This window comes from Toxotes jaculatrix, chromosome 6 (genome assembly GCF_017976425.1).
Source record: "Toxotes jaculatrix isolate fToxJac2 chromosome 6, fToxJac2.pri, whole genome shotgun sequence".
NCBI lineage: Eukaryota > Metazoa > Chordata > Actinopteri > Toxotidae > Toxotes > Toxotes jaculatrix.
In genome coordinates this window covers 12,133,995-12,157,978 of record NC_054399.1, presented here as the reverse complement: position 1 = coordinate 12,157,978, position 23,984 = coordinate 12,133,995, and the positions used below count along the sequence as shown (strand labels likewise).

Here is a 23,984-nt window from a genome sequence, read left to right as displayed (position 1 = left end):
TAAGATTTCATAAAGATCCAGATTCAACTCGGGTGTTTCAGAGGGTTGTACACAAGTTCATGAGCCATGAAACCACTCTCTCCTCGAGACTATATCAGTGATGATGTGCTAAATTAAAAAGTGTATGAACAGTAGTCAGTGGTCCTCATTAAGGAAACAACTTCTAATGCCAACAAATAATATTTCTGGAATAAAATAGTGAAAATAAAAACTTTTTTTGCTCATTAAAATACATGGAAATGGATTTTGGTATTTTTACCAACATAGATACGGCATTTTAGAATACTATGACAATAGGGTGGGGTGATTACAATATAAGATATCAAAAGATAATAGCATGTAATTTCTTCTGTGGAAATGACTATTTGAATATTGTGGACAATGCTGCGAACCAATAACCAATGCTGGTTTATGGTGATTCTGGATTTGTATATGATTTTTGCACCAATGTGAGAAAGTACCTTGGTTTTGCAGCTGTTAAATTGCATTGATCAGCCAAAAACAGATATTCCTGTCTGGTTGTTTAATCCACAAACAAACTCATTTGACAATATTTATAGTACCATTAGTGTAAGATGCAGTTCAATTCCAACTATGTTCTTAAATGATATTCTCTAAAACTTATAATTTGTAAATATTAACATGTCATAGTGCAAAGAGTGTCAGATGAATTAGATAGCTAAAGTCACTGTTGTGCTTATGTTTAAAAGTGCCTTTAAAAAGTATTCACCTGCATGTCAACCAATGTCTCCATGTTTTATTGTTTTACTGAAGCACTGAAGCAAAGTAGATTTAATGTACCTTTTATGACTTAGAAAGATGTCTACAAAGTGATCTGAATGAACCAACTAATTACATTCACTATATAACTAATTACAAATGTAACATGCAAATTAGTGTTTGCTCAAGTATTTGCCCTCTCATTATTGTTGTTGTTTTAAGTCATCCCTGTGTGTCCTGCCGTCTTATAAAGGTCACATTTCAACCTGCAGAATGTCACAATAGTATTTCCATCGACTTCAGTGGCATAACGATATACCTTTCTGTTTAAAAATCAATAGTTGATGGACGGATGTGAGTCAGACAGCCATCCCCCTGAGTCTGTAAGAACCTGGAATCCCCCCGTTGAGCACCATTGGCAGCTCCAGTAAATATAGCATAAACACAAGCATATGACAGTAATTACAAGTTTCTGAGATGTCTTACCCGGATATTAGGTCAGACCTCAAATTGAAAGCAGGATGCTAATGGTTAATTTCTAACGACCTATTTCCTGCAACATTGTTTGGCCACCCCTGAAGAATATGCTCTAAATATACTGATATTGGGGGTGATTATACATCTAACGTATGTGTGTGGTGTATGTGTGTGTGTGTTTTGTGTCCTGTTAGCAACAGATTGTTTCTTTTGCTGCCATTCTGTGGCCCTGGAAATGATTTAATTTTTCAATGGCCTGTCTGCTATCAACAGGCTTGCCTCTTGAGAGAGATGTCTGCCTTGATAATTGTGCCATGAACCTCATCAGCATTTCAGATGAAATGGAGCTAGACGGGTCACTTTGAGTTTAAGAGATGCTAATTTGATTGAAATTCAAACTGGGAGCACCAGGAAGTAGATTGTGCCTTTTTCAGTAATGTGCTCCCCTCACTCATGTCGCCTTTCTCCTCCAGTTACACAGCGATTGTTTTTGCTGCTGCTGCTATTTTTTATATTGTGAATTCCAAGTACCTGCTTAGGCTTCCTGAACTCTACGGAGTGCTGGGGGATAGAAAATTGGGCAGCAGGGGTAAAGCAATCTAGGATTTAACAATCAAGGAGCATCTTATCCTTAGTTTAACCAGTTATGTCACATGAGCAGCTTTAAATCATTATGAAAGACCTCCACGACTTTCCACACATTAAAAGCAGTGTGTTAAATTTTACAATTTCAATTACAATACTTAACGTGCAAACTAGAGGGTAAGAAATTTGCAACTGCTCATCTAAATTTTTTAGTGGACAGGCTGTTTGCAAAAACAACCCTTGGCTTTGTCGACTAAGCATTGACATTTTGTCTGATTGATGGCTGGATTTTTAAGACCAATATCGATATTTAAGTTTTAACAATCCAGTTGTTACATGTTTATTTCAGCCAGACACATTAACATGAGATTTTTAAAGAGCAAACTATAATTTAAAAGTGACATTGTAAATGTGTTTGCTTCCCTAAATGCAGTGTATTTGTTCATTATGTTAAAAGTAGGAGAGGTACATATAAATATACTGTAATTGAAATATACATAATAATAATAGTAGTACACAGAATAATATACATAAAGCTTAATACGTGTTAGAGTAGTGCGCCTGAGCAAAGCCATGTTTCAAGCCTACACTGATCTACTCTACACAGCAGCATTGATTAAAATGACATTTTATCTTTTCTGAGAAATGGATTAGTGAAAAGCAGATCTGAATTACAGAGATTTATGGTTCGGGCAGTCCTTAGACCTAAGTAAAGCCTTTCACTGCATTTGTTAGTGGAAATACATTTTGTAGCAATTTTCTTACTCAAGGCAATTTATTATTCATTTAGCACATTATCTTCATGTCCAATTATTCCTCTGACATGCTTTATGATGGCAGTGGAAAAGGTTAAATTGCATGTGGATACATGGTATCACGAATGCTATCAGTTACACCTTGTTGGCGTCTTATCGCGCCCCTTCCCTCTGTCAGCAGGGAGTGCCGCTGACAGAGGGAAGCTGAGTGCTTTTTAAAGGAAATTTGCATCAAATCCAAGCAGCATTTTGTATGACACTCTAATTGTACTGATGTCTGCCTTTCCCAAAAAGGTCAGAGATGTGATGGGATTACATTTGGAATACTTCAGTGTGATTAACAGGCCGGTAGGGGAAATGGAGGCAATCAAAGCAGAAAGTAGTTCCATCCTGCGCTTATTTTAGTTTTACGTCCGTCTACGTTTATCTGCAGTAAAGCTTCTCTGTTTTATTCAATGCATATGTTTAATCTCTGGTCCCTGCTAGGCCTATTTAACATCATATTTAGGGTTGTGTTAGGCTTAGTTGAACCATTTTTTTTTGTCCTCTTTCACACAGATGGCATGTTATATTTTCCTTTATCTGAGCTAAAACAGAGACATCACCAAACAATTAGAAAATGTCCCCACCCAAAATAAGGTACCTTCCAACACGTTCAGCTCCATTTCCAGCTGGCTAATGTTCTTTCTCTTGCATTACGAGATAAAATGAATTCATGCTCTTTAGTGCTCTGTCTTTGCTATAGAAAAATCTGAGTAGTCAAGGTATTTATAGAAATAGCGTGCTTACTCTTGAGAAAAGTGGAGAAAAGCTTCCTTTGACTTAATATTCATTATGTACATGATTAATTACTGTATAGCCTCAGACTATCAAAAGATAGTCAGAGATATCATATTTTACATGTATTTAATTAGTGTGCACTTTGAGACCTGTGCCCTGGCAGGCCCAAATGCTGAACTTTTTATGGGAGGAATTTCAATTACATGCTCTCTTTCAATATGACGGCTATGTCTATGCATAGAAGAAGTCATTAGGGCTTTTTCAATTGGTCTCAGGAGATGCCTGAGGTTTCACAGATGAGACGGAATCAGAGTCACACAATCCCATAGATCAGGGCGCCACTGCTCCACAGCTCTAAAATTAAGGCAATATATCAGAAAGAGCTATCAACACTTATGTCAACATTGTTTCAAAAGAAATATGAGGGTTTTTTTTCCCCCAGTGCTTATGTCCTGTTGTTTAATAGATTTGCCTGAGAAACGATGGCAGGTCTATGTCTCATTAGTGTCATGAATTTTATTTTTTGATATCATTCTGTTTCATATACCTAATATAAACCAGGCATTCATTCCCCAGTCTCATTGGAATCTGTTAGATAAAGCACTGTAATTTATATTGCTCCTGCATTATATGCTTGTGCATGAGCAAACGGGACAGAATCATCAAAGTGACCATATAATATATGGAAAGTACTGCAGAGTCATGAAATATTACCCACAAAAACAAGCATCGCGTTAGGGGCCCAGCATGAGGTACAGGTTTTAATTCCAAAACAGTAATTCATTTCCATAAAAACAAACATCACACTAAGCTTATATTCTCATCTGTTATCGCACGTGAAGATCATTTATAAAGTGAAATTCCCCCTGAGACCTTCGCTAAACACAGTTACACATATAAACAGAGACACAAATATGTGTTGTTATAGCTATGTTATATAATGCACTGTAAAAAACATAACCCCCCCCCCCCCCCCCCTCCCAAAAAATACTATTTTTCTATTGTTAAAATTCAAAAAGTATTTTCTCAAATGTATTTGGAACTGTTTTAATTGATATACATGTAGATTGGAAGGAATAGAACAGGATAAAGAGGAAGATGAACTGTGATGACTGATTCCATTCCCTGCCATTATTGTGATTTAGTGGGTTTTTCATTTGAACACAGGAGCTGTTTGTTTAAGCTGCTGGATGCATTTTTGTGCTGTAAACCACAGTATACCGCACGCTTTCATGGTATGCGGCTAAATTGTGGTTGTTTTTGATTTGAAACCTAAAGAGCACCATTTTCCAGGGCCCTGTGTTTGTTCAATGCCATACACCTCAATAGTAAACAGCTCCCTACTGTTCCACTGCGCTACCTAATATTATATTAATAACATTTGGACACAAAGCAGTGATTACCTCAGCAGCCAAAACACAAAGGCAAAACCCAAAACGCAACACAATGCAACCAGTAATACATTTTCCAATGATCTGCTGTAAATGGGGCACAAGTTTCTGTGATAAGAAAAAACAAATATCATCTCTGGTCCCTGCTAAATCAGCAGAACAGAGTTATTGATCTGACTCCTCACATTGCCAATAGAATTTTAAGTCCCCGTGGTAGCAAATATGGCTTGCTCGGGCTATTGATGTCATTATCATGATTTCAGTACAGCAAAAGGGTGGTCACCTGCAATTCCCCGGGCCTCAGAGCACACCACAGGCTCAATTAGAATGTCTGCTCTCCAGATGTTAAAGGCAGGGACCAGAATTAACTTTTGACACTGCTGCAAGGGGCTGGTAAAATGACAAAAAAAGTGTTAAAAAAAGATATATATATATATATATATATATATATATATATATATATATATATATATATATATATATATATATATATATATATATATATATATTCATAAAATAATAGAATTTCCTGCCCTGCTTGCACTGGAGCATAACCTGCATGTGATTTCTTAAAATCATATATAGATCTTCTCTGCTCTTAATCCTGTGTGAATCTGAAAAATATACCATAAAATACACACGTTTTACTAAACAGCTCCCTCTGATCGTTTTATTTATTTATTTGTTTTTTTTTTTTCGGAAAGATGCTTTGATAAGTATTTTGGTATTTTCTGCTCTTCCGGTTGTGAAATTATGGAGGCTGCAGTGGTAATCATTAATGAGACCTTTGATGGCATTTTGGGTGCAAATTCAAGAGGCTCATCTAGCTACTCAGCATGTAGACCCATTCAGAGAAGGAGCAAGCTCAAATCAATAAGTCGGGACATTTGAGTGAAACGCAGACTTTGTTTATCCCGTGCAAATGCACCCCACCAAACACCGATGTGGGGGGTAAAGTCACTTGAGGTACCCGTGCAGTTGTCGTCCATTGTGAATAAGGCTTTATCTGTTTCCACTGGCATTTATTGCATTGATTTGTGCTGCACATGTACATTTAATTTAATTCCAAAATTCATGTTATTCACAGAGTTTTGACTGTAAGAGAGCAGTTTTATGTATAATATCACACACACACACACACACACACACACACACACACACACACACACACACACACACACGTACTCACACGATTTGATTTGATTTGATCACAACTCAGAGGGACAAAGTTGACGAACAGATTGTTGTCTGACCTGTTATTGACTAGAAAGGTGATGTTGCATTATACGGTGTGGGGGAGGGGAATGCTGCAGAGCCTTTTTGGATTCTTCCATTGGCCTACACACATTCAGGCAGAATGTCTGAGCTCTTGTGAAAGACATACAGAATAGCACAGTGCACAAGGACCTCTTCTGCACTTTACTTTATAGCAGAGAAGACCCAGTAGGAAAGCGCTGAATTAAAACCAATGGAATTGGCCCTGACTTTATTGCTACCTGACTGAATGGCATTGCTACATAGTAAAAGCAATTTACCATTCTTTTAGCTGAGTTTTACTCTATCAGCTTCTTTGTTGGGGAATTTGAAATATTTCACAGCGTGAATATGAGTCTTTTCTCAACATGTACACAGAATTTGCGGATTTTTACATTTAATACCTTTTAGTATGGGTGTATTTAGGCACAAGAGCAATTGACGTTAAATTTGTTTTTTCTTCTTTTTTTTCCCCCTGACAGATGCAACAATCGGACCCAATGCATTGTGATCACAGGTTCAGATGTCTTCCCTGACCCCTGCCCAGGGACCTACAAATACCTGGAGGTCCAGTATGAGTGTGTGCCCTACAGTAAGTATGACCCTACTGTCATGATTTGAAAACTTTCCCTCCTTCCCTTTCCCCTACCCTCACATCCTCAGTGTCTCTCCTCTTCTCTTCCCCTCTCTCTCTCTCTCTCTCTCTCTATCCTCTGTGTCATATCATATCCTGTCCCATTTCTTCCCCCTGTCTTGTACAGACAGTGTTCTCTCTTCGTCTGCAACACCTTCCAGCACCATTTTCCTCTTGTCTCTTCTTCCATCTGTGTCACACCATGAACTTTTCATGAAATATGACCTGTAAAACCCTTTGGTCCTTTTCTGTACTGCCTTTATTATTGATGTGCTCACCGTGTTTCCAGCGGATCAACGAGCTTGGTTATGAGGTAGCAGAATATAGGGAGGGTAGAGGAAGTCATGCTGTCTCTCCATGATGGCAAGCGAGTGTTTCATTGCTCAAGCCGCCTTGTATGGAGACGGCGAAAACACAGCTCACCTTGATGGCTTAATATGCGTCCATACAACAGGTGTTGAAATATGTTAACAGATGTTTCATTATGTAACAGAACCGAATGGCTCCACTCACAAGTCAACAAGGTAATATTTCATCTAAAGAGATAGTGTTAACATTTTGTCTCCTTCGTGGATGCTAAAATATTCATTGCCATTCAACAATCTTTAGATTGCCCTTTGCATTAAAATTCCCCTTTGTCCTTTAAGCTGCCATGTTCATTTGCAATTTGTGAAGGAAATTCCCCCGTGTAACCTTTACAAACTGATTAATGACAAAGATTTAGATGAATTGCCAGAATCACTAATCAGGTGGAACTGAAATAAATAGAGTGGGAGTGATGGGAAGATAGTATTTGGCAGCACTTGTAGATTCAAATGAGTAATTTGTACAATGATGTCTTTAGATGTGTTTCAGTTTTGAATCCACTGAAAAAGGAAATTAGGCCCAAATATAAATAATTCACCTGTATTCCACAGTGCTTTTTATATTTGACCCATCACTTCTACATTGTTCCTTGCCAGTATACCTGTACAAGCTGTTACCCTTGGTGTTGAATCAGAATGCATTAGAGAACATCATTAGATGGTGAAACTCATTACAACTTAAAGGTTAACCTCTCCAAGGCTTTGAGGACCTGTAATTAAAAATGGAATAAGCAATAATGAGTATTTGAGCCACCTTATTGAGCAAAGCCAAATCCTGCAGCTTCTGCCTTAAACTCCTAACTGCTTGTTTTTTTCTTTTTTGTTGATTTTTTTATTTTTTTTATTTGCCTCATAGTTAAGTGAAGTATTGATCGTGTGTCTTGCTGTGTTACCTCAAACCTTAATAGTAGGATTAGCCTCAAGGTGCACTCATGTCCACCCACTGTTATGATTGTCTTTTGCCTCCCTCTTGCACCAAGGAGAAAGTCTTGACTGCCATAGTGTGGTGAAAAAAAAAAACTTCTGCCCAAGGGCTCCCAGTTCTGGCAAAGTCTGTCTAACAAAAAAAAAAAAAAACAGGTCCTCATTTCACTCAGCAGTTTCAAACATGCATGTCTGTAGCCGCGTCTTTTTGCTTCTCAAGGTCCATGCCCAACCAGAATAGGACCAAGAACACAGAATGTATCCTATCGCAACTGCCCTGGTAAGTGCTTAGTGTTCTCCCAGTCTGGTCCAGTCCACACAAGCCCAGTCCAGCCTTTCCCACTCAAGCCCTGTTTTAAACTGTGATAGATGTTTTATAGGCAAGTTCCGTGTTTTGTTGCTTTCCTCTTACCAATCCTCTGTCTCCTCTTCCCCAAAATAAAATCCATATATCCCGGATCATTTTGTAGAGTCAGACTAACGCAGAAAAAGGCAATCATAGGGGAAGATTTACTGAGCAAACCCTTACTACAGTTTTCAGATGGGATAGAAAAGACCTTACTACAGTTTTCTAGTTTTCAGATGGAACAGATCATATGCCAAGTACCAAGATTTGTGATTAAAAACATTGCAGTGGATCAGGAGCTTAGGATCCCCTGGATTTGCTAGGATACAAGACTTGAGAAGTTGTTTTGCAAGAAAACATATTAAATCCCCATTAAGCTGATCAACGACAGGAGCGCAGACAGTGTCCTCATTTTGACTAGAAACCACTGCCCCTCAAAGTCTGTCTGTCCCATGAAATACAACAAGCAGCTTAATAACATAATGTGATGAACAGTTTTTTTTTTTTGTTTGTTTGCGTGTGTGTGTGTTTGTTTGTTTGTTTGGGGGTTTTTTTTGCTACCAACTGAGTGTAATGTGGTATTTAATTAATTCATTCTATTGTCCAAGCCTTTGCATAATCACACAAGCAATTTTTCACTTCTGTGCAAGTGGCCTTTGCAACAAGTTGCCTACATTTCCACCATTTTCATCCTTTTGGCTTTATAATTTGGTTCTTGTCATGAACTGCCCTCATTAGCAGCATTATCTTCATGTTCCAGCCAAGGATGTAAATTTTGCCTTCACCTGGCACTGAGTCACCCTCTGAATTGGCTCTAGTAATTGCTTGAAACAGGCAACATAAAAGCCAAGACGTTTCTTCATTAAGCCTGTTCTGTGCAAGCTATTTTGAAATGGTGGAGAAAAAAAGTCAAAATTTGTCATCCATTTTCTACCGTAGCAAAACTGTAGATTCTTGCCATAAACAGGTAATATTTCCATTTTTTATCACATGCTAATGCCAGCAAACCCACGGCTCCATGTGACAGCGATGGCCAGATAATGAAAATTGAAGTTAGGCCGTAACAGCATGATTTCTGGGTCCCCCTTTGGTGTTTTTGTTTTTTTAATCACGTTTATCCCTGATTTGTATTCAGTGTAGTTTACGTGATGCTTTAATTTAACACTGCAGCCACTAACTGAGTCTGCAGATGACGGCAGACATTCATCCATATCACGATGGAACACCTGATTATTAACGGTGATAATTAATAGTCTTCTTAATTTGATTAGTAGTAGTTTGTAGAATGCAGGAATTCCCAAGAAAGTGTGTTTAGTGGGAGAGGTTTAGGGTCTTTGGGGTTTTTGTGGGTTGGGATGTGTTTGTTTGTTTGTTTTAATGATGCTATACTAAAAGTGTCTGACTCTCTTCCCTTCCCCTGTGCAATCTGCAGGAAATCTCCTCGGCTATCTGACTCACTCTCTCCATCCACTGACTTATTTCTGATCACACTGATTGCTATTTCAATTTTTACATTTCCACTAACGTCATCAGGTCTTCCGTCATGTGTTCTCCTTTTCTTTCCAGATTTCCTTCACGCCATCTCTCTCTGTCCTCTTCTCTGCTCCTCTGTTTTATGTGGCTGAGGCAGCTTCTGAGAACACAACTGTTGTTAATTTGCTTGCTTCCTATCCATGTTTGATCTCTTGGTTCGCTGCAAGACACTTGAATTTCTTCTGCAGAATGGCGTGCATTTATTTACAGATCCTTCTGAATCTCTTTTTGCCACTGAAGCCTAGGTCAGACTCAACAATTGCAACAGATAAAAATTCTGATATGAACCTGCACTAATTGGAGCTTGAGGGTTGCAGGATTCAAGAATTCCCATGGTGCAAAACTGTCCCAAAATATATACATTTAGTATGTCAGCGTATGAGTCTGTGTTGTGAAGCCATTAGAGACTGAAACCTGAGTGGGACGCAGCGAAAAACCAATAGGAGCTTACATCAAGGGCAAAAGAACAGCTGTATGCAGTCTGTAGCTGTGGGAAGAACATCTCCACTGGCAATCTGCAACTGTATTGTTGAAAGAATAAATCTTAAATTAAGTGATGTCAAATAGCAATGTGCCCAAATCAACCAACATTAGTAGAGATGACAAATAAGTTTCATAACAGTTAAATTCAATAAATGACATTTTCTGTTAAATAGCTTCAGTACCATGTAATAATAAATGGCAGAGCATTTTTTTTTGTAATAATATTTTTCTGAAGCTTCTATTTACACATAGTATGAAGAAGTGTCATTTTTCTGCGATGCCCATCTTTGTTCCCTCACATTTTGTCAACAGCTCACTAAATGATCAGCTGGCAGACCAGTTATTAAGCTGAATAGTTTTGAGCATCCCATAGTCTGACCTAGGCTTTAGACTAACCTGAGAAACATGTCTTTTCTGAAGAGGATTTTGCATCTATGTAGACTTGCCATAAACATTTTTTCTAGAAATTTTCAGTCTTGTTGTTGCAGTTAAAAAATTAGCTGTTGCTTTTCATGCAATGCTAATGCGCATTGTGTTTTTTTTTTCCTTTTTATTTTATTTATTTATTTATTGCATTACTTATTATTTTTTTACTTTTTAAGCCTTGTGATATGTTTTAGAAAGCAGACACTGACATCTCAGGTCAGTGGACTTGGTAATGATTCCTAGTGCAGCTGCCTTCAGAGTGCCTTGTTTGAATGTGCCCATGTTGGCTAATTTATAGAGGATTTGTACTGATTCATTTACCTTAATTTAATAACTAATTTCTTAAATAACAACTCAAACACAGATGTTGCGGAATATGGAACTAAATACATGTTTTAACAGTGAGTGCACATAGTTTATATTAATGTATAAACAGTGATTTACACAGATTACCTGCTACCCTGATAAGGCCACAATTGTTCTATACATATGACAAAGTTAGATTAGTGTTATGCAGAGACTTGTTGTTATTAGTGAGGTGTTACATGTCACGGTAAAATGGCATCTTTGTTGTATTCAAATCTTTTTTTATTTTATTACGCTTATTTTTTATATTTTAAAAGATATACATGTAGTAAAAATGTATTTACTACTTTAAATGTAACCTTATCTTTTTAGAAAAGAAAAAACTGAGAGTTGTCTCTTTCATAGAATTAGGCCTGGTTTATGGTGGTGGATAGATTTAATGAGACCAGTTTGAAAGCAACTTGGTTTGGCTTTTCAACCAAACCAGGGTCATGTAAATTTAGATTTTATTTGACATAGATCATTGAAATGATGCAGTAAATCACCCTTTACTGCTGTAATATCCACAGGATGGGACCACAATGGCCTTGAGTCTCAGAAAATGTGTTTATTAACCCAGAATCATTTTTACAATATTTATAACTAAAGGGAAATCATTCGCTTGAGTTGTCCAATGTGAATCCTAGAATTGCTTTCCTTTGTATGAAACAAAAATCAAATATCCTTGATTAACCTGACTGAAGTCATGCCATTGATGACAGTACATAGTCACGTGTAGCTGTCAAATAAAAAAAATCAATCCACCACTCTGCTATAAACCAATTATGACAGTTGGTCATGATCACAGTGACCGTGATCAGACCATTCTCAATGTTCTAATCTGACTCTTTTTCTAAGACAGGACCTTGGCGGCTGTGTGACAACTTTCTCTCAACTTTCCTGCTTTCTCCGAATAGGTGTACCTGTCTTTGTCCATGTGTCGTAACGTGTTACTGCATATGTAATCGTAGCGATGACAGTTAATTCATATTAATCTCTTTTTTTTCCCTTGCACCCCTTTCATTCTCTCTTCCAACGCTTAAAATAGAAGTGGAGCAAAAAGGTAAATAACAGACACGAACCAAACCCTAGCTCCTTGTTTTGTGGCATCTGGTTGTAAACTACCTTTTTTCCCATGGTGGCCCCTACAAACCCATCACAGACGTTATTTAAAAAAAAGAAAAATCTGTAATGTTAACGGCCAGTGTAGCACGACAACAGAAGTGAGGCTGGCCATAAAAAAAAAAAAAAGACAGCACACAAGCAGCCAAAAGATGTAAATGGGGGTGTATTGGCTGCGGTCCATAGGGGCTTCCTCTCCTCATTCTCCCTGGGTGCTTTTTCTACTCAGCAGAATCTCATATTGCCTGGCTTCCAAACCCTTTTCCATAGCATGCCATGGTAACAGTGTTTCTTGGCCCTTTTTTCAAGCTATTGCTTTCTACTATCCCTTTGCTCTCCAAGCCCCCCTCTCTCTCACTCTTCTCCCCATTATTCTTACCTGACCACTTGCTGCTCTTTTCTCTGTTGATTCTTATGCCTCCTATGCCTCAGAGCAACAACCAAAACACCTCAAGAGACCCGTAATGAAAGTTTCTTAAATTTTAATGGTTGTGACATTTGCACCACTTCGTAATGACAAGCCTCTCAGGTCTATACCGTAGAAAAGGTGGTGTAACCGAGACACATCTAAGTACACACAAATATTTTGCAGACTCTGCCGACTCCTGCTCTCTCATAACCTCTCCCGTCCGTTGCCATGTGACTTTAGTTGTTGTTTACAGGACCAATCGTTTTCTTAAGTTTTGTTTCTGTTCTATTTCCCCTCATTTGTGTTCTATTCCCAACAGTAATTGTCTATGAGGCCAAGCTTCTTTTTGTTTCAGACTACTTTATATATTTAAACATTATGCTTAATAACTTTCCTATTCTTTTTTTCTTTCTATGCACAAAACCAAAATCCTTATACTGCTTGTGAATATTGGCTATAGCTGTTAGTTGTGTTTTGGCCACTCTTTAATGTGTGTTTGTCCCCACTCCTCGTGGACAACCTGTAAAACAATAAGAAGACATTAGCGATTTTATTGGTATTACATTGGAATCTTATTTTTCACATGTTAACCTGTGCCTGTTTTTATTCTACTCTTCTCCCATTACTAGTTTTTCTTTGTCCTGGGACTCTGAAAGCTGTCGGTGATCCTTCCTTTCTATTTGAAGCGGAGCAACAAGCTGGTGCCTGGTGCAAAGACCCACTGCAAGCCGGCGACAAAATCTACTTCATGCCTTGGACTCCGTATAGGACAGACACTCTCATTGAGTATTCCTCCCTGGATGACTTCCAAAACGCCCGGCAAACCATCACCTACAAGCTGCCCCACCGAGTGGATGGAACTGGATTTGTGGTCTACGACGGGGCCGTGTTTTTCAACAAGGAACGTACGCGCAACATTGTGAAGTTTGACCTGCGGACTCGAATCAAAAGTGGTGAGGCGATCATCAATAATGCCAACTACCATGACACATCGCCCTACAAGTGGGGAGGTAAAACAGACATCGATCTGGCGGTAGATGAGAACGGGCTGTGGGTGATCTACGCCACAGAGCAGAACAACGGCATGATGGTAATCAGCCAGCTGAACCCCTACACGCTACGTTTTGAGGCTACCTGGGACACGGCCTATGATAAGCGCTCAGCCTCCAATGCCTTCATGGTTTGTGGAGTACTGTATGTGGTCCGCTCCACCTATGAAGACAATGAAAGTGAGGTCAGCAAGAGCCTGATCGATTACATTTACAACACCAAACAGAACCGTGGGGAATACGTCGATATCCACTTTCCCAACCAGTACCAGTACATTGCAGCTGTGGATTACAATCCGCGAGATAACCAGCTTTATGTGTGGAATAATTTTTACATCCTGAGGTACAATCTGGAGTTTGGCCCACCTGATCCAGCACATGGTAAGAACCCAGCCCCCAAATCATTTCTCCTGAAGACGATAATGTAAAATTGCATTGCTGAAGTCGTGATTTTAGTTGCTGTCAAGTGCACTTTGATATTCCTTCGGTATTCCCCATCTATGTATCAAGTGTCACAGCTGACTGATTTTTAATTTAGAATCTAATATGTGCTAGATATGTTACAGAAGCTTTGGAGTGTAGGAAAACATCTCAGGGGGGTGAAGTGAGTGGGGCTCTGTGGTAAACAACACCTCGAAGCCAGTTACCATATCATAAGGGATCAGTATCTCAGGGATTCTGAGAGGTTTACCATCCGGGTGTTCCCTGAGTCCCTGGTGCAAAGGCTCGAGGGACCCCTGCTAGCATATCCCTTTTTTTTTTTTTTTTAGAGAGTGTAAGACAGAGAGAGAGAAATATACTCTCACCTCTGGAAAGGTACATGCCTGGACAGGTGCAAAGTCTCGCCTGGGGCAAGGTTAGATCATTCCCCCAGTGATGCTGAAACCGCCAAATCTCCATTGGCCATTAAAAAAAATATTTCACACTCTGTAGGCGGTGTATAAGGATTAAAGGTTCTGTCTAAGAGAGAAAGCGATGGTAGACACAAGAGAGAAGGATCAATCATCCAGGGCCATATCAGCAGTGTATGTTTTTAATTTAGCTGTCAAGAGCTGAGCAGAGGCTAGCCTAGGCTTGCGATAGTCCTTACACTGAGAATATAATAACAGTAATTATCCTAATCCCCTCCACACCCAGAGTTCTAAGTCCACATAATGTTCAACGCCGTCAGAGATGAGCCACAGAGGTCAAGCAACTTTTCCACAGATTATCCAAGAGCTCAATATTTATTAATGTGTTTGCTCGTCCACTTTTGTATTGATAGGACGTGGGCTAGGGCAGCTAAATTGGGTTCAGCCAGTGGAACAGCATCACTCTAGCCAGACCAAGGCAAGCTTTACTGTGACAAAGAATGTAGTCCAGGTTTGAAAGCAGAATTAATATGCAGAAGGTGCACTGAGTGAAATACTATAACAATCATGAAGAGCAAGATAAAAAAAAAAGTTTTCTTTTTTATTTGTCCAACTCTGAATAGATTGTTTTAGCTTAGAAGATTTATTTTTAAATGAAATATTTGCATATAGCAAGTAAATTTAGAACAGCTAAGGAGTATGCCACAGCCGATATGTGTTTCCTTATTTTAGTCATGTCCAAAAAATAATTTCACACGCTCGCACAGAGAATTTCGAATGAGCTGATTTTAAACAGTGCCTTCAATTTGCAGACAGCTCCTGTAAAAGTGGTCATAATATCACCTCTTCTGCCATCTAACAATACTAATAATAAATAATACTAAATTTGAGCATGTCTTTACATGCAATTGTGTGTTTATATGCAGTAAACTGTATAACTAATTAAGCAGACAAGCAACGGCCTCCTCAGCATCCTTTATTTTCAGCTTGGCTGTTATGGATTCTTGGAATGAGCTGTGTATAGACAGGCTGCACGCTAAATTGATTTATTCATTTGCTGAATGGACACTGATTACCCATAGCCAAATCAGAGGCTTTATAAGGACTGCATTCCATTTATTTTTGTGTGTAGTGCCTGTGTGCATGAGAAGTATACTTTACAAGTGGTTATTCACACAGTCATACCTCCCAATCACCCAAAGGAACCCACTTCTCGTCCTGTAGAATGTGTCTAGAAACATACTCTAACCTGACATACTGTATTTGCGCCTGTATTCGCACATTTTTATTTTAATGTCAACAAGGACCCTGTTCTCTCTTCTTGACAAATGAGACACGAGCCTGGCCCTGCTGCTGACTAATGTATGTTGAGTTGCAGTCGATGAGTGCAAGGGAGAATGGTCCAGGATGATCATCAAGATGTCAATAAACTTGTCCTCCCACATGGCTGATGTTGGCACATAAATGATGGCACTTTTTTCTGGCTGTCACTGGACGCCCTCTCCGTGATATCTTGATGTCTGCTTCACTAGGCACCGAAACGAGCCATCAAAATGTTTTTGTGGTGTTAAAAGTTGAAGATACGTGTTTTAAGCAATTCTCTGCCAAAGAAAAAAGAAAGAGAGAAAAGAAAACTAAAAATGAAAAGAGCACTTCAGCTTTGCTCAAATTATTTCAAGCACATCATGTGAAGGCTTAGCACATGAACATGCAGAAAGCACTGTTAATACAATAGAGCATGGCTAATTATTAATGTAGATGCTAGAACTGTGTTAATTGTTTGATTTTTTTTCTTCAAAAGAAAAAAAGGATCTGCGGCTTTTTAATATAAGCACAGATCTTTCTTTCTTCGAGAGAGAATTTCACAGCACGTACAGAGAATGAGCCATCGATATAATAGCGAGGAGTGTGCATTTGCCATTGTACACTGCACTTCCTGCTCACTTTTTCCCCAATTTTTCAAGTGCACAAAGAACTCTGTCACATGATTCGCTCCGTCATGGAGTGCAATCACATCAAAGTGATGTTGAGACCCTGTGTGGCAGACAGTTGGGTTCTTGTCAAGTCCAATAACGTTGCTCGTGTCGAGGCAAGATCATCTCTTGTAGGATTATGGGGGAGTAGATGGGGTCACATCCAACAAGCGGCTCCACTGGAAGTGGACATTAAATGGGTCAGTAAGTCCCTCTCTTGGCTTTGACCAACAGAGCAATAATCCACTCATTTAACCATGGCTACATGCCTGTTTTCCCTCTTGCATATAGGAGCTCATTGACATATTCCTTCGTTGCATATTGTAGGCGAGATGATTAAATTGATTTAAATGAAGTATTCCCAGAGAAAACTCATTATGCACCCATTTCTATGGACCGTTTATTCATGCCAGGCTCTAAAATGTGGCCTCAAACCACTGAGTAAGCATATCAAAAGCAATTTTTTACCAGAAGTATGCACAAACAGACTCTACACGCTGCCTCGATGGGACACAGGTGAGCCTTGGAAACCTTTTATTTATCCCTTGATGCAAAATTAGATTCTGAATCACTTCTGTATAAAAGCCCCCGGCACTGCAGTTAGCACCCACACAAATCAAGACCTCCTCTTTAATTGTTCAAATGTCAATACATTTGCATACAGTTTCAGTCTTTACTGCACCCTCAAATTAAACATTTACAAGTAGGGATCTTAAGGAAGAGAATGACCCAATTTGTTTGAAATTATACAGTACAGCTCACTGACGTGACTTTCCAATTAGTTCACAAGACTCTGCATGTGGTCAAAACAGTGTCCTGTAATTGTGTGTTATGAAAGTGCTTTACAATGCAGAAATGCTCAGCTGTTACAGATGCTTGTGAGTCATATGTATTAGCAGTCACCTCAGATAGCCTCTACCTCTTAGAGTCTGATGAATATACAACTCTCGAATAAGCCCCGCCATGATTCATTCCTGTCTTCTGCAGTGCTAACATAGAGGTCAACTTGTGCGTGGAAACATTTAGAGAGAAAACAGAGACAGAGGGAGAGTATTTTCAACGTCAACATCAAGCTTTCAGAGCCATCTCAGACGGTCAGGTAAAATGGCAGAGACTTCTGTCTCCCACGTGCAAGCCATTGGTACAGGAGCAGGGATGAGGATGTGTTAAAAATGGCCAATTTGTTTGTTTGCCTTGACAACAACTCCCCCACCTTTCCCCAACCCCTAGTCAGCCGCCCAAGTGGACACAGCGGTGTGAAAGGAGAGGGTATTGATGTGGAAAATCACCCTTTTTGTTTTTGTTTTTCTGTCCTCCTGTCATATTCTCATTCTCGTTTTTTTCTCCGTCTCCTTTGGTCTTATTGTCCCTCTCTTTCATTATCTCTCTATTGCAGTCAGTCTTGCTGTTTCTGTCTGTCTTTGTCTCTTCGGTCACTCTCTGTTTTTTTTTCTGTTTTTCCTCTCATTTTTCCTCTTAGTCCTCCTCCTCCTCCATCATCATTGCTGTGTCTTACATCTGGATATTTAGCATTTCTGTGCATGTGTGTCCAAACATATATGCATCTGTTTGGCTTCTCTCCTGAAGTCTGGCTAAAGTCCAGGTCAGACTGTTCACATCTTGCCCGATGAGAGCAGCGCACACTAAATGACAGGATTTGAGTAAATCCTCCGTAGTGCCTTTGGGAAACTGTACACACACAATAACAAGTCAAAGATGGCTATCGCACACACACTGATCAGGGGTCACACGCAACACATAAATATTTTGCTTTTTGGGTAACAAAGTTTATATTTAAGCAATATTATTACACTGAAAACATGGGAGAAAAAAAACTGCATAAAGCTGATTTTGTCTTAGTGGTAAGTGCACATACTTTGGATTTGGCCAGACTTTGCCTATGACATAAACTACCCCAGTTAAAGTTGTTGTTATAAGCAACGTCTTTCCCTTTCTTTCTCACATTCTTCCCTGTTGATTTAACACTGAGGTGGACCGACTACACGAGCCTGGCCAGCCAGGACCGAACCAAACCTAACACCTTACTGTACACAACAATCTGCATCGAATAGCTTAGAATTGGTCTAAAAATCCTCAAATATGAGCTGACCTTTAACTTGTGGCAGGGAGTATAGCAGGGACAGGTTAATCCAACAAGTTCCTTATTTTTTATAGCTCTTAAAGGTGTCATTAAATCTCAGAATTTTTGCCCAGCTTACTAATAACATTTTAAGCTGGGCTCTGTGTAAGCTATGAAGGATTTCTGAGATCTTAGGCCACTATTGGGGAGTGTATCTCCAGCAAAATGCCTCCTTCTTTACTGTTGGACTACAGTATCTACCTATATGCCAGCCTCCTTTCTTTATTCCTCCCATGTAGCTTTTTTAACCCCCATTTTATGGCATAGTGTGACGTTATTCTGTCTACACCATGACCCACTGGTCTCATTCTTGGTTATGATATAGGGGTGAATTTAACTGGGGCGATAAAAGGGGGGAAATCCCACGATGGGGATTTACAGTCTTGTTCACAGTGTCTCTGATATTACATCGTGGGATAATACCTAGCCACCCAGTGTCTGGTGGCAATAAAGGTTGTTCAGCACATGAGGTCAGGGGGTCACCTGTTTCCTCTGAAATCCGATCATGATCTGTGCTGCTCCTCCAGTGCTGAACATCGTTAAGACATGAGGACCAGTTGTTGCCAGTCGAGGAAGACCATTTCAGCCCTTATCCAAAAACACACCTCAAGACACTGTTTTCTCATAGTCCCAGGCTGCTAGTTGCCACTTCTCCTGGAATGTCGTAACCCTGAATGTTGAACTGCTGTGGCCCAACGGCCTGCTGACAGCATACAAGTATGTGGGCAACAACGAACACGGGATTATGATTTAGAACGTCAAAAAGAGTTGTTTGACATAAAAGAGAGAGGAAGGGGGTGTGATTATGGTTACACTGAGCCCTATAGCCAAGGGGGATCCACAGTCTCTTGTTTGATTACAGTCAGACTGTGAAACGAGGCATATTAAAAGAATTATTACTCAGACATCACAATGGTCCCCCATCACTCCCTGACACACGCCTTTGAGGAGATTTATTTCACACAGGCCTGATTATTGTGTCTATGTGTGTGTCTGTGATTCTCTAATCTATGTATATGCGGGTTTGCATGACTTTCCGTGTTACACAGCTGTGTACGTGCCGCCTCCTGGATGTGTATCTGTGTGCAAGTGTGTATGAACACCCCTGATATAGACAGGCACCCTCCTGTGTGCACGGCATTAAATATCAGTCGGCACGGCACACTTAGAGTTAATGCTTGAAATTTGAGGCACGTACAGTACCAAGAGAGCTGCAAGGAGGGAAAAAAAGCAGGCTGTAGTCTGGCAGCTGCTATGTCTGTTCTCTATACTTTGGTGTCATTTTGTGTGTGAGGGTGTATATGAATGTGTACATGTGTTTATAAGCGTGTCTGTGTTTGCGTGTGTATGTGTGGGAGTGCACTCTGCCTGCCTGCCTGTGCCCATATGAATCAATGTGTTTGTATTGTGGGAAAGAGAAATATTGGAGACAGCAGTAAATAACATAATCCAGCTATTAGCTTTTGTTCCCTACGACATGGACGTGTACTGTGCACACCCTCACAAGGACATGACTCATGGGAAATTATACGAATTTTCTCTCAGCTTTCTTCATATTTACTGCTGATACACAAGCAATCATACTCCATGTTCCCCTCCACAGCTACAAATGCAGCGCAGAGTGAAAGACATGTAATCCAATTTCCTTTGTGTATTATTGTTATTATTGCCAGATATCAAAAATGCATCACAAACGTGTTATAAATCATCACACTATTTCATACTGAAGAACAGCTCCATTTCCATATGAACTTAAAAGCAAGGCTGCACCCATAAAACTGTGAAATGCATGTTTGAAACAGAGAAATTTCAGTGGCAGCGTTAGCAGAGGGAATAATTTACACTTTGTTTTTTCACAGTTCAACACCTTATTTCAATTAACCTATGCTCTGTGGCGAATGACTTGAAAGCTGATGGGTTACTCATTTCTTTTCCATCCACCAGATTCTCTTGGTCCCTTCTCAAAGACCAAGCATGGCCCCCTTCCAAAGTCAGAAACAGACTTTGAATTATTTGAGGTCCTATTGATTTAACTTTTGTTATTCCTTTTGGTGATCACCACCCAAGAGCCACATTTCAGTGTATAAAAGACACTGTGTTTTTAATCTTAGCACAAAATAAGTCTCCCACAAAAATGGGAACAAAGAGTTAAGTCTTCGAAGCAGCCTCGATTCACATCACCATGAGATTATTCCATGACAGAGCAGGGAATAGAAGAGGGGGACTAATAATTCTTTTAACTTTTTATGTGGCAAATTAGCTGAAACAAATGCTAAATGTGTGTTCCCTTACCATTTTTTTTCCTTCCCTCGCAAGATAAACAGCACCTGATAATGTGTATGAAACATTACCCTGATGAACAACCATGTGGTGCCTACTGAAAGTGAAGCCATTAAGCATAATATAAAAGACACACATGCTGTCGGTTTTCATTTCTCACCGCGGCATGACTACTGAGTCCTAGTAAAGTCTCATCTGTGTGTGTGTGTGTGTGTGCGTGTGTGTGTGTATGCAAACGTGGATGTTGTGTGTGTGTTCCTGAGTGCTAACGTGTATGTTTATGCTCTGACAACACTCGAAAAGCCGTGCTCCTCTCCTGGATTCCTGTCTCATTGTCTGTCATCAATCCCAAACCTATAGCCCCAGTGGTAATAACAGAACCACTGAGATACATTCAAGTGCAACAATGTGTGGGCGTCGAATCACACAAACAGGTTATGAATAAGTCTGTCCTGAGTATTGGTGGTACTTTGGAGAATATCACTCCACGCGCTCCCACTCTATGACAGCTAATTGAAGGTTCCCCTTGGGCTGAGTGCAGCAGAGACATAATAATCAAGGAGCCTGTCCTGGTTTCACTATATAGCCCAAACGTGGGACTTGCTTCTTTTGTCATAATCAAAGGAATATTGCACAGGGAAAGTATTCATTGGTGTCAGGCATGTGTTTCCACGGTGCAAAACAGAAAAATGTGGTCCATGCTATGAATCACAAAAGGTGTGGGAAAGGCTGCAGCAGCACTACCAACAGATCAGAACCCATCCCTCACAGTCTTTACTTATGAACTTATCCGCTTAGACATCTATGTGAGGAAGTGACTGCCTGAGCAGAGTGTCCATTTTAATACCTATGGGTTAATTCCTCCCAGCTTTCATTGGATTAAATTAAACCAAGCTATGTCATAAAGGTAATAAGATTATTGTGTTGCTGGCAGGATTACAGGCTGACACGCTATGTACACTGGAACAGCAGTGGTCAGAGAGGCTGCATTGTTTATGCACGAATCTCTCTGGGAAGCATAGCCTACATTCACATTAGCCTCTTTTTCACACAGGAAAGAGGATTAGTTTGCATCACAAATATGAAATGAAACCTCCCAACAGGATTATTTTAGCCCTTCTACTTATGTCCTTTTCATAATATTTCTTGTTAATGAAGCTCTTTAATGTACAGCTGTTTTCTATGATGGTGCACACTGAGGGCGACAACTTTGGCCAGTGCCAGCACAGCTTTTCTGTCTCGTGCAGCGCAGACATCGGGTCAGCAAATACACCTCACACTACTTTCCCAAAGCTAAACCAAGCCATCCAGTTTGTTATGGGGCAGTCCCCCTCCAAAGCTTTATGAGAGCTAAAACCATTAATTCTGGCCTTGTATTAACCAAGTCTAACCGTAATTGCGTCCATAGTTTCACTGCTGATAGCAGGTAGCAATGGATAAAGAAAGAAAAAAAAAAACTTCAAAGAGATGTAGTTGTACATGTTGTAACTAGAGTATGGAGCTTGATGTCCCAGCGAGCCATGACAAGCAGCCCTCTTGAGTGAGGGGTGTAGACAAGAGACAGTTGTTAGTTAACATGCTAAAGGAATGTGCTTAGATTACAGCAGATGCCTCTTTGATTTATTGGTTGTAGTTGTGAGCCCTTTATCTTAAATCATGCTGCCGAAACAGTGATTCATTTTCATTTTATTTCTGTCTGGATTCTAAACTCCCCACCCATAGAGACTGGGGTCTTATCGTTATCATCTTTCATACTTTGGAAATGAGAAACCTATAAAGGGCCCCACGGTTTCTTGGGGATCTTCTGGAAGTATGCCAAGTAACCCTGTCCCAGAAGAAACACTGATAATCATTTACACACCACGTCAACACACATTTCCTTCAGACAGCGCTGCAACATTACATACATAACATAGCCAGAAATTTTCAAGGGTATTTGTTAGCTTCTTTTTTTTTTTCTTTTTTTTTTTTTTTTTTGACTATTGCTTTCACGTCTGTGAGTCTTCTCAGTGAGTCTTGAAAAAACAAGGGTTATTGCAATAAAAGGGTATTGGTGCAGAATAGAGACAGGCATTTCTCCCAGCCAGCTAAATGCTAGTGCTGAAAGGACACTAAGCACAGGTTGTCCCTCAACCGCTGTGACACACCGTGCAGCCGAGAATTTCACTGTGTTGAGTAAAAGGATACAGGTAGGGGAGGAGGGACAAGAGAAGAGGAGGCAGAGGTGAAGCCAGCCAGCCAAATCTGCCTTCAGCTCAGTGTCAAAACAGCCAGTCAGCTGTGTACACCTTCATGTCACCTGCTTCTGTGCGCACGTGTTTGTGTGTATGTAGTTCCATAGCCCCCACCAGGAGGGAGCACACACAGTCATCTCCTCTGGTCAATAGAGCCTAATTCGCCACAGGTAGCAGCCAGCCTCAAAGACGATTTCCCTTCAGCTCAACTGTGCTGAAGCCTTTCATCCACACCGTGGGGCCTATGGTGATAGTAGCAGTGGTGTGCAGATATGGGGGCGTTGCTGCCTGGGGCCTGGCTGCCTCTCCTCCAATCCAGCGGAAAACAGAAACTGTCTTCTCCTTCTCCAACTTGGCCCCATTGTTTCTGAATTTTCCTCTCATCGTTTTCTTAGTGTTCAATGTGTATTCTCGCCCCCCCCCCCCCCCCCCCCCCCCCCACCACCACCCCCCACCCCCTCTCCGTTTCCCTTGTCCTGCCTCAGCCTCCCCTCCTCTCTTTGACTGTCTGTCGCTGTCTCTCTTCAATGTTTTCGCTAGAGCGGTTGTACTACTGAGAACAACTGTGCTCAGCTATAGCAGTGTAACGGCACCTCTTCACATTCACTGCATGCTCTACAGGCAGCCTAATGGAGGAAATCAAAGTACTCAAATGTGATTAGATTGAGTATGCGCATTGCATTCCAATCAGAGCTCCTTTGATTGATATAGCTTTTCCTTTTAAATTCAACAAATCAATTTTTTTTTTTTGGTGGGGGGGGTCAACATTTCATCTGTGAAACTCCCTTATGTTGAACTTTTATGATATGTAATTACAGTGCTACTCACACTCTGGCGTATCACATGAAAAATGTCTTCAGAGCTTTTCCTTAGTGGCTCATGTTAAATGTAAGGAGTGCACTATTTTC

At 40.1% G+C, this 23,984-nt stretch overlaps 1 protein-coding gene across 18 annotated transcripts in view; it reads left to right on the top strand.

The window, feature by feature from the left end:
- adgrl2a (adhesion G protein-coupled receptor L2a) overlaps positions 1-23,984 on the top strand; it is a 92,147-nt gene that overhangs the window by 43,733 nt on the left and 24,430 nt on the right. For 16 of the 18 annotated variants that reach the window (XR_005894175.1, XR_005894174.1, XM_041039574.1 and 13 more), the window contains exons 4-6: positions 6,445-6,554; positions 12,067-12,081; positions 13,179-13,979. Coding sequence is in view for 16 of the 18 variants with exons in the window: in XM_041039574.1 (XP_040895508.1) it covers positions 6,445-6,554; positions 12,067-12,081; positions 13,179-13,979 (926 nt within the window). In the remaining 2 variants the exon portion in view is untranslated. The remainder of the gene's footprint in view (positions 1-6,444; positions 6,555-12,066; positions 12,082-13,178; positions 13,980-23,984) is intronic. The other 2 variants (XM_041039587.1, XM_041039573.1) reach the window with 1 other exon arrangement.